The following is a 12,171-nucleotide window of genomic DNA, read 5'->3' on the forward strand; positions in this document are numbered from 1 at the left end:
ACCATTGTACTGTCCTGGGGTCATGGATCACTTTTTGCAACCTTCTGAAAAGCAGAGTCGGTGGGGAATCCAGATTCATTTAACAGCTGTGTTACTAACTTAACAACTGTAGTGATTCACTTAACAACTGTCACAAAAAAGATAGTAAAATGGGGCAACATTCACTTAACAACTGTCTTCCTTAACATAATTTTTGGGGTCAATTGTGGTTGTAAGTCGAGGACAACCTGTAGTTTATATCACAAGTCAAAGATTTCTTTAAGGCTTTAAAAGTCTCCTTTTCTAAGTCCAGTGATGTCAATTTTGTCCAGGCCATTTTCCATCCCTTGGACTATTATCATTTGCATTTCCACTTTCATTGTCATCTCTGTCTTACACTCCACAATTTATTTTCCAATGTTTTTACATCAGTTGGAATTTGTTTCTCATTTTCCATCCTGAGAGTCTACAAATTGTTCCATGTTGTTTTATTACTGTTTCTCCTTTAAATTCTTCTTCAAAAAGTGTATTTCACATTTTTGCTGGTTTATTGGAAGGGCTTGTGTGTGTGTGTGTGTGTGTGTGTGTGTGTGTGTGTGTGTACCTAAGGATTTCTAAAGTTTTCCATAATGAAAGTAAGGTCTCAACTTTCTAATGCATGTTGTTCTTGTGATTCATTAAACTTGTTTTCCTGCTTAGGCTAAAAGTGATTTTCAAAATGTAAATACAGCTCACCTGGGTTGTTCCCTCTTTGGTATAAAATAACAGAACGCCCTACTTTAGCAAACACTTATGCAAATGAATGGTATGATGAACTGCAGTCATTTCCTATTTTGAAACGCTTCCAGTAGTAACTTTTCAGTAGCAATTTAATTGACAAGCAGTTTTAGAAAGAAGAAAAAAACATACTATAATACTGGTAGTCCTTGACTTCTGAGCACAATTTGGACCAGAATTGCCATTGCTAAATGAGTCAGTTGTTAGATGCCACAGTTTTAAAGTGAATCAGGTGCCCTCGTTGACTTGGCTTGTTTGAAGCTGAATGGAAAAGTCATATGGCTGATCACATGACCCAGGGAGGCTGCTGTCATTGGAAACAGGTGTTGATTGCCAAGCGCCAACTTTTGATCACATGACAGTGGGGACGCTGCAGCGATTGTAAGTGCAAAAATCGGTCAAAAATTATTTCCCCCCCATGCTACTCTGTACCTTCAAATGGCTGCTAAATGAATGGCTGTAATCAAGATAAGTGCAGAGAGACACCTACTTTTATATATTTTTTAAAAGAAAATAATTACTAGATTTAGTAATGCAGCAAATTTAAATTAGGGAAATGTACAGTATGACCGGTCAGTATGACCAGCTAAGAATAAACCTCATTTGATTCAGTTTTTATTTTTATGGTGCAAATGGTTTCTAAAGGAGGTAATTGCTAAACAGGACTTCATGTTATGGGAATGACAGGTAGTTCTTGACTTACAACAGTTCACTTAATGTCCGCTCAAAGTTACAATGGCACTGAAAACCTACGACCGTTTTTCACACTTACTACTGTTGCAGCATCCCCATGGTCACTGAACAAAATTCAAATGCTTAGCAACTGACTCATATTTATGACGATTACAGTGTCCTGGGGTCATGTACTCAGAGTTGTGACCTCACAAGCAAGAGCCGAGGTGGCGCAGTGGTTAAATGCAGCACTGCAGGCTACTTCAGCTGACTGCAGTTCTGCAGTTCGGCTGTTCAAATCTCACCGGCTCAGGGTTGACTCAGCCTTCCATCCTTCCGAGGTGGGTAAAATGAGGACCCGGATTGTTGTTGGGGGCAATATGCTGACTCTGTAAACCGCTTAGAGAGGACTGAAAGCCCTATGAAGGGGTATACAAGTCTAACTGCTATTGCTATTGCTAAATTCAATGGGAAGCCAGATTCACTTAACAACCGCCTTACTAAATAACTGCAGTAATTCACTCAACAACTGTGGCAAGAAAGGTAAAGCGAGGCAAACTTCACTTAACAACTGTCTCGCTTAGCAACAGAAATGTTCAGCTCAATTGTGGTTCCAAGTTGAGAACAACCTGTAGTCTTGTTTCCCCTTTTTGCCTCTTTTCATTTGACTTACCATGCACCTGTTAAAAAACTGGAGATGGCACGCATATTAATTTGTAATCTTATATGGGCCTAACAAAGGTACCGTTTTCATGTTGACTTTGGATTCTTTAATTTACTGAACAATTCTGGCTTTCTATGTAATACATAGGGATGCGGTGGCTCAGTGGTTATGACGCTGAGCTTGTCGATAAAAAGGTCGGCAGTTTTGGCGGTTCGAATCCCTAGTGCTGCATAACGGGGTGAGCTCCCATTACTTGTCCCAGCTTCTGCCAACCTAGCAGTTCGAAAGCATGTAAAAACGCAAGTTAAAAAAAAAAAAAAGGAACCACCTTTGGTGGGAAGATAACAGCGCTCCATGCGCCTTCGGCGTATAGTCACGCTGGCCACATGACCACAGAGACGTCTTCGGACAGCACTGGCTCTTCGGCTTTGAAACGGAGATGAGCACCGCCCCCTAGAGTCGGGAACCACTAGCACATATGTGCGAGGGGAACATTTACTTTTTTATGTAATACATGTTCCTGTGCCTCGCTTTGCTCTTAAGCTGACGTTTTAATTTTGTAATCACAAAAAGGAGATTTCAGTTTTATTCCACTTCTGATTTATTTGGGGAGCTATTTCAGAAGGCCGTTGGTTGGAATGATGTTTCAGGACAATGTTTCTCAAACTTGGCAACTTTAGAAGTTACCAACATTACATCCCAGAATTTCAGAGCCAGGTTGAGAAATGTGGATCTAGAAAGTCTGGAATAAGACATTCCTTAAGCCCACCCAAAAAAAAAAAAAAGTTGCTCGATTGTGGCTTTGTGTGTAGATTGAACCACCATAGCAGGGAGCTTTTTCCGATGCTACTTGGTTATGTTGGGTTTCAACGTTTACACTACTTTGCTGTGTGGAAATTCTTGGATTTGTACTTCTCAGTAGTGTACATGACACTAAGTCATATTATTAGCTCTAATGCGGCATTTGGTTTAACTATGGTTAAAGCTATAATTGATGAGGTATGCAAATCCGGTTCCACCACAAAACCGCGTTCGACTAAAGGGCGCTCGACAAAACCGCGTAGCTGACATCATCACAGCGCGACAACAGCGCGGAGAAAAAAGCACGCTGTGAACGCTAAACCTAAAATTAACCCCTAAACCTAAACCTAACCCCCCCTAAACCTAATCCTAAACCTAACCCTAAACCTAACCCTAAACCTAACCCTTAACCTAACCCTAAACCTAACCCTAAACCTAACCCTTAACCTAACGCTAAACCTAATCCTAACCCTTAACCTAACCCTAACCCTAACCCTAACCCTTAACCTAACCCTAAACCTAACCCTAACCCTAACCCTAAACCTAACCCTAACCCTAAACCTAACCCTTACCTTAACTTGAATCGGCTTGCTTTAAAAGCGCTATTTAAAGCGCCCTTCTTTCTCCGCACTCGCTGTTGTTGCCCTGTTGATGACGCCAGCGACGCGGTTTCATCGGGCGCGCTTTAGTCGAGCGCGGTTTTGTCGTGCCACGCGCAAATCCAGCCATGTGTTCTGGCATTATTGCAGTGCATGAACAGATACCTAATAATCATACTTAACTAAGATATGTATGGGCTTGAATTCATGGTGAAATCTTGGCTGTTCTCATTGTGTGGATGTTTTATAAGGCCTTTGAAGATATGATTGGTTTTCCAAGTCTTAGGTAAGACAGATGAAGCTCCTTGGGTGTTGACTACCTATTCTGGTAGTCCTTACAACCATCCGAAGTTAAGAGAACCATGAAAAAGTAATTATTAGGACCATTTTTGACACTTATGACATTTTTTTTTTAAAGACAGAGCTGAAAAATGAGAATCCGTGGCAGGGTTATCATTCAGTGAATGGACCCTCCTGATTGCTTCCCAAGTCTTGTTTAACACGAGAGCAAATGGTATATGAATAATTCACCATTTGATCCACTGACAACTAATCAGTGCAGATACTGTTCTGTGGCTTGACTTGGGCTAAAAAGAATAAGAGAATGGACCTGATTGTCCTGTCCTCATTACACACTACTCTGTGTGTAGCTCGACATACAGCGAAACCCTCCTATCCTTCAATAAGTGAGACTATAAACCTAGATCTTCATACTTTATTAAAGTATGAGGATGAGGTGAAACAGCGATGCCATGTAGGGGATATCGATTTTGTCTTCAGAAGCACCTGTGTCAGAAGTTGGATTCTTCTAGACCAGGGGTGTCAAACTTGATTTCCTTGAGGGCTGCATCAGGGGGCTGAGGTGGGCGTGTTGGGCATGGCCAGCTCGATGTCACTCGTGTCGGGGGGGCCTGTGTAGCCCGAGTACTCTGTGAGTGAAAATGGGCTCCCGAGCTCCGTTTTCGGCTATGACAACCTCCTGCAATCCTCTGCCATTGAACACTGAGCTCCGGAGGCCCATCCGCAGCCCTCCCGAGTTCCGTTTTCGCTGGCAGAGGCACTGCGGGCCAGTCCTTCGTTGTTTCCAGAGCCGGCCCCACAGGCCAGATCTAAGCATCCTGCAAGCTGGATCCAGCCCCTGGGCCTTGAGTTTGACACCCATGTTCTAGATCAGCGATGGCGAATCTTTTTTGGCTTTTGCCATAAGTGAGGGGAGCAAAGGGGGGGGGGTCGTGTGCTGGCATGCTGCACCCATAATGCAATACGTGACCCCCTCAGTGCGCATGCGTGCACTACAGGCGCTCCCCCATTTTTTGCATGCTTTTTTTTTGCCTTCCCCAGGTTCCAGAGGCTTTAAAGGAGCCTGGGGAGAGTGAAAACAGCCTCCCCCCCCCCCCCCGGAAGCCCTCTGGAGGCTTCAGGGACCTTCAGAAGGCTTCCCTGAAGCCTCCGGAGCAGTCAAAATGACCCTCTGAGCAAACCGGAAGTCCATCCCCGCACTTCTGGTTTTCCCATTGGGCCTTTTTTTTGCGCTCCGGAGGCTTCAGGGAAGTTCATGAAGCCTCCGGAGGGCCTCCAGGAGGACGGGGGAGGCTCTTTTCGCCCTCCCCAGGCTCCTATAAAGCCTCTGGAGCCTGGAGAGGGCGAAAAATGGTATTAAAAAAGGGTGAACTCAGCTGGCCAGCGCGCGCATGTGCACTGGCCAGCTAACAGGGCAGCACTTCGCGTGCCCTGACAAATGGCTCTGCGTGCCACCTGTGGCACACGTGCCATAGGTTCGCCATCACTGTTCTAGGTGTTTCTGATAGCTCAGAACGTTACAAAATGTTGTCTGGCTTCAAAAATGCTACCAAAGCCAACGTTCTAAACCAGGGGTCTCCAACCTTGGCAATTTTAAGACTTGTGGACTTCAACTCCCAGAATTCCTCAGCCAACTTGCTCCTCAAGTCTTCAAGTTACCAAGGTTGGAGAATCCTGTTCTAAACAATGAAAGCTTTCCCCTGGCGACTATATGGGGCTCAACACATAGCAGAGACCAACAACATTATATAGCTACACAATATAGAAGATGAAGAATATAGGGCCAGGGTGGGTAAGTCTGGCAACTTTACAACCTGTGGACTTCAACTCCCAGAATTCCTGAGCCATCCATAGTTGCCCACCCCTGATACAGGGAGTTGTATTAATTCCACAATGCCTCTCCTGCCATTTTTTTTAAATAATCTGGTTCAATATATTGCTTAGTCATAATTCACTCAATAAGCTGTTGTGGGCTGGGCCGTGGGTTTAATATCTTGGTTCAATATTGCTTTGCCATAATTCATTTCATAAGTTATAAAGGGCTTAGTCCTTAGTAATTTAATAAGGAACTGGCTCTTGTTACAGAGTTAAATCTCTTGCCAGTGTGTTCAACAACAGCACTTTGGGATCTGACCTCATTTTTTTTTTACAGGCCTCATTTTTTTTTAAAGTGAGCAGATTTTCAGAACTTAAAATTGGAAGTTAGCATTTTCACCTTGTTTCCTAGGAATTCTTTGGTCACTCGTGGGTGTTGTTTTTTTTTTGAAAATAAATGTGACTCAGCAACCTCCTCCTTTGTTAGGTGTGTGTGTCAAAGAGTGGTGATACTAAAACTCCAGATGTGCAATAGTGTACTGTCAACGCTGTGTCCCAGTGTCTCTTGCCAATACATACATCACAGATTTAATGTGATGACTATCAGGTTTCTGAAAGATGCCCTAATTAATTCATGAGCCCCGAGCCAAGTTTCAAAAGAAATCCAGTCATTTATTAGGAGCAACATTTCGGCAATGCCCCAGTGCAGTCTGATCTGACCTCACGTAAGTTATGGCTGAACTTTGCTCCTGTTTCCCCCCCTCCCCTCAGTCTGTGTCATAATCACATTATCCAACAAGGTGCTCCAAGCCTGCTGTGGTAATCTGAGATCCGACTCTAGCCGAAGGTATGCGTGGAATGCACTCCCCCCTTTCTCCACCATGGCAACTCGATAACAGACATGGAAATGCTTTATGAGTTGACATTTGGCTCCCCTCACCTCCCAAAAGCTAAGTCATTTGTGTTGTGTCATTTGCCATTCAATTGCATCCCCTTTATTCTGTTTACCTATTCAGAAAAAAGTCAAAAATTACATGTGGAACAATTCCCCGTGGCAGAGATCTTTGCAGAGGGGCAGCAGTGGTAATGGGGAGGAATTTCGCCATTATATATTCTGGCGAATGAACATGATATGTTTGGTACATCTACCATGGCAGCCATTTTGTTGGGAATTATCCGTGACAGAGAGCTTCCTCTACTTCCCAAAAGATTAGGTGGTTTTGGACTAAGCGATAACGATGGGTTTCACGTATCTCATTCAGTTGCAGGCAGACAAACAAACCCAATTATGGCTTAGCATAATGTGTTATGTATCTTAGCATAGATGGACTGCAACAAACTCTCACTAAGAAATAATTAAAATGCAGTGAGGCGTTTCCAATAAAGCAGAATATTTATAACTCAAAGTTGAAATGAAGAGTCTTTAGTGCTCTCTGAGCTTGTTGTTTCCTTGCAAATGTTTCATTACCCAAACTAGAAAATATCCTTCATGTGAGTAGCACTGATGATGTTACCATTTTGGGTAATGAAACGTCTGCAAGAAAACAACCAAGCTCCGAGCAACACGGATGAGGAAGTTTTTTTAAATAGCTATTATTTAAAAGGTAAACATTAGCACAAAGTGTTGGTATGATTATAAATTTTACTTCTAGTATCTGCCCAGAATCTTTGATTTTTTTTTTCCTGAAATCAGTTGACTTCATCATGATTAGAACGTTGAAGCATAACAAGTTTTAAAACCGATCTCTTCCCAGTCTGCATGTCCTTTTAAATTGCCCTACTTATGCCACCATTGCAAGAATGGTTATGAGATAAAGCTTCATTTCATACTTGCCAGTTGCCAAACCTCTAAATTCTGATCACATGATCGCAAAGATGTAACTGTTGTAAGTGTGAAAAACGGTCATAAGTCACTTTGTCAGTGCCACGGTTAACTTCGAATGGTCTCTGAGAGAATGGTTGTAATTCAAAACTACCTGTACCAGTGGTGAAATTCAATTTTTTTTACTACCGGTTCTGTGGGCATGGCTTGGTGGGCGTGCCAGGGGAAAGATACTGCAAAATTTCCATTCCCTCCCCACTCCAGGGAAAGGATACTGCAAAATCTCCATTCCCTTCCCACTCCAGGGGAAGGATACTGCAAAATCCCCATTCCCTTCCCACTCCAGGGGAAGGATATTGCAAAATCTCCATTCCCTCCCCACTCCAGGGGAAGGATACTGCAAAATCCCCATTCCCTTCCCACTCCAGGGGAAGGATATTGCAAAATCTCCATTCCCTCCCCACTCCAGGGGAAGGATACTGCAAAATACCCATTCCCTTCCCACTCCAGGGGAAGGATACTGCAAAATCCCCATTCCCTCCCCACTCCAGGGGAAGGATACTGCAAAATCCCCATTCCCTTCCCACTCCAGGGGAAAGATACTGCAAAATCCCCATTCCTTTCCCACTCCAGGGGAAGGATACTGCAAAATCCCCATTCCCTCCCCATTCCAGGGGAAGGATATTGCAAAATCCCCATTCCCTCCCCACTCCTGGGGGAAGGATATTGCAAAATCTCCATTCCTACCCACTCTGGGGCCAGCCAGAGGTGGTATTTGCCAGTTCTCCGAGCTGCTCAAAATTTCTGCTACCAGTTGTGCAGAACCTGTCGGAACCTGCTAAATTTCACCCCTGACCTGTAGCGTTAACAATGACAGTCTGATATTTATTTATTTGTTAAATTTATGTAAGAGTCTAGTGGCATCAGAGACTAAATTCCTTACATTGTGCTTTTTTATATCAAGGAGATGTAATTCTTGACAGTGCTGTCATGCTACCTGTTCTGAGGTTATCAGGGTGGTACTAAGATTGCCTAGCTGGTACTATAGACACTTTCCTGAGCAATATTTGCCTTACCTGATACTTTTTCCATTAACATGTTTTATTTAAAAAGTAGGGAGATGGCATGCTGCAAAACAGCCTCTAGCATCCAGAAATGCTTCTAAAGTCCATCAGCTTCATGAATGGCTGCAGTCCAATCCTTTGTTGGACTCCCTGGCCAGAAACAAGAATAGCTCAGGTGGCTGAATAGCATTCAGGTACAATTGTAACAAGTTAAATTTCCCTTCAGCAGCTACTTTCTGAATGAGTGAAGACTGTAGTGTCTGGTCTGCCAGCTCCCAGAACAGGTTGTCACATTCCAGATGTGCCCCAAGGAAAATTTTTTGGGATTCCCTGATATGAAACAGACTCCTGTTTTTTCTAGCCTTGCATTCCTTAACAATCATGTTACCAACGTAACAACTGTAGTGATTCACTTAACAACTTGTGGCAAGAAAGGTTGTAAAATTCACTTAACAACTGTCTTGCTTAGCAATGGAAATTTTGGACTCAGTTGTTGCAATTGGAGGGCCCACCTGTATTTTAAAATAGAATTATTTAAAAAATGAAAAAGGCTGCAATCTTCCAGGCAGATAATTGGCACCAAAAACTGTCTAAGCCAATTAAAAAAAAAAAAAGTAGCGTTCAGAGAGTAAATGAAAGAAAAAAAAATGCAGGGGTACACACAGACTTCTTTAAAAGCTGGTCTTCTCTGATTTTTTTCCCCAAATAGTGGGCCACACTCCGAATTCAGAAGGGAATCCGAAGAGAACAGAAACAGAGATCCTATACTTCAAGTGGTAAGTTGTTTGATTACAGTTTTAATTTATAGATAACAGAATATTATTATTATTATTATTATTATTAATAATAATAATAGACTTTGCAAAGAAGCTGATGAAACTGTTGATCACATACTCAGCTGCTATAAAAAAAATCACGCAGACTGATTATAAATTGCGGCACAATTCAGTAGCACAAATGATCCATTGGAATTTGTGCAAAAATTATAATATTAAAACAGCAACAAACTGGTGGGAACATCAGCCTGAAAAAGTCACCGAAAATCAGATGGTCAAGATCTTGTGGGATTTCCGTATACAAACGGACAAAATACTGGCGCATAATACACCAGACATCACACTGGTTGAGAAAAATAAGGTCACAGTCATAGACATCGCAATACCAGGTGATAGCAGGGTCGCCAAGAAAGAACATGAAAAAAATTGCAAAATACTAGGACTTAAAATTCAAAATTCAACAACTATGGCACAAACCAGCAGTGGTAATTCCAGTGGTAATTGGCACACTGGGTGCTATTCCAAAAGCACTGGAATTATATTTGAAACAGTTAAAAATTGACAAAATCACCATCAGTCAAATGCAAAAAGCCGCACTGCTTGGATCTGCACGCATATTACGAAAATACGTTACAACGTCCTAGGCCCCTGGGTGGGGCCCGACTAGTAACCAATGCCAAATCCGGCGAAACAACTGGCCGCTGTGATACAATTGTATAATAATAATAATCTGAAAGAATTCTCCCGAATGTCAGTTTAACATAGTATTTTTTTCGTAGTTCAGAGAAATAAAAACCTGAGAAATGCTTAACCGTGGCTCCTGGAAAATGTATGGACTTCAATTCCCAATATTCATCAGCCAGCCAGCTCCCGGGAATTCTGGGAGTTGAAGTCCACACGTCTTCAAGTGGCCAAAACTGAGAAACACTGTTTATTCACTACTGCTGAATATTCAATAAATAGGGACCTTGGTGCTATATATTATCCATCTTCAGTTCTATCAAACTATAAAAGATTGAATATTTCATCTGTAAAATATTTAACAGCTCTCCTGCCCATAATTGCCAATGCGGGCTTGATATCTGCCTGACCTTTTAACAATATCTGACATTTAACTAGTCCCAATTAACCAAATCTGGTGATCTAGAATAATTTTCCTTCTGTGGTACAGGTGTCAAACAGATTCTCTTGTATGTACAGTATAGATAAATTGGGTCTGTATTCCTAGGCGTGACAAGATGATTTTAAAAAAATCATAGAAAGAAACTTTGGCTGAGTCTAATAACGAACTTCCTGTCAATTGGATTCAAAAGTTTCCAATTTTGCAGTTATTGCGTTTAACATTTACACTGTGCTCACCACAACTAATTCTGGTCTTAGCACTTAGACTTATATACCTCTTCATAGTGCTTTTACAGACCTCTCTAAGCGGTTTACAGAGTCAGCATATTACCCCCAACAATCTGGGTCCTCATTTTACCAACCTCGGAAGGGTGGAAGGCTGAGTCAACCTTGAGCCAGTGAGATTTGAACTGCTAAACTGCAGCTAAGCAGTCAGTCAGCTAAAGTAGCCTGCAGTACTGCACTCTAACCACTGCACCACCTCGGCTCTTCAGTCTGATATATAGACACGTGCCTTATGATCTGAATAAGGATACTATCACTAGGTCTTTCCATCAAAATAGGTCACTCATCTTTGCTAATATAGTGGTGGGTAGAATCTTTTTAGTAAGATTGGGGAAACTTTAATTACTTATTCAGCAACATAATTTTTCTTGGTTTTGGATTGACTGATCTCATACGGCTGTTGTAGGAATAAAAGAAGCGGAATGCATTGTTATAAGTCGTAGTTGTAATTTTTTTCTTTAATTAAAGCACTCAATTTAGCCATCTCAGCTCATTCCATCAGATAATCATCTATTGTAAAATTTAAAGAATCTTTTATTTTTTTATTAAATTTAAAAATAGAAATTAATCTTTTAAAATTTTAATTAAAGCATCTTTTTTATGAATAAAAGCATTCTTGCTGATGTCAGCCTATATGTTCAAACTTCCACATTTTTCAAGTTTTTCTGTCCATTAGGGCTAAAAGAAAAGCTTCTGGTTTTATCTTTATATTTAAGAATCTTCTGTATTAATATGTGAATCCTACCCCAGTATTTCTTTGTTAATATACAGTGTATTTACTACTTATCACTTTGTCCCTATATATACAATTGCCTAATATTGCTCCTTTTTATCTAGATGTTGAAATAAAAGTTTGTCTATCAGCACAGCACTTTAGCTATGCCATGTGACTAAGAAATAGGCCATAGTTGAAACTGGGAAAGTAATTATGCTCTTACAGGAACTGTCAGGAGAGGTTGTTGCTTGAAATTCACGCAAATCGAGAAACCTCATTTCCAGCCTGGCTAGCTTAATGCAGGTAGAAAAAAGCCAGCACGCCACTGGCAATGAAAAAGCAGTACAGCTACTCCTTGACTTACAACCAGTGGTGGGATTCAGCCGGTTCGCACCTATTCGGGAGAACCGGTTGGTAACTTTCTAAGCAGTTTGGAGAACCAGTTGTTGGAAGAAATCTCATTTTGTTTTTTTCCACTTTACAGGGATAATCCTGTAAGGAAGGCAGGAAGGAAACATTCTGGTGTTGTTTCTATCCTAATCTTTATTGCCCTGCTTACAGAAACTGCCTCTCTGGTTAACCCTTATTACATTGTCACAGCTAAGGCGAAGCGCCCATTGACATAAGTGACGTTGAGTTGGCCATGCCCACCAAGTAACATGCCCACCAAGCCCCACCTACTCTGCTGGTCATTAGGGCAGAGAGCCGGTTGTTAAATTATTTGAACCCCACCACTGCTTACAACAGTTCCTTTAGCGACCATTTGAAGTTACAACAGCT

General features: G+C 41.7%; 1 protein-coding gene across 1 annotated transcript in view; it reads left to right on the forward strand.

The window, feature by feature from the left end:
* Positions 1-12,171, forward strand: part of GPAT3 (glycerol-3-phosphate acyltransferase 3) — a 44,747-nt gene that overhangs the window by 8,240 nt on the left and 24,336 nt on the right. The window contains exon 2 of the mRNA XM_087724049.1: positions 9,203-9,269. Coding sequence (XP_087580175.1) covers positions 9,203-9,269 — 67 coding nt within the window. The remainder of the gene's footprint in view (positions 1-9,202; positions 9,270-12,171) is intronic.

The sequence above is a fragment of the Thamnophis sirtalis genome, unplaced genomic scaffold (assembly GCF_051295495.1).
Source record: "Thamnophis sirtalis isolate CommonGarterSnake01/CBP01778 unplaced genomic scaffold, rThaSir2_p1.2 scaffold_10, whole genome shotgun sequence".
NCBI lineage: Eukaryota > Metazoa > Chordata > Lepidosauria > Squamata > Natricidae > Thamnophis > Thamnophis sirtalis.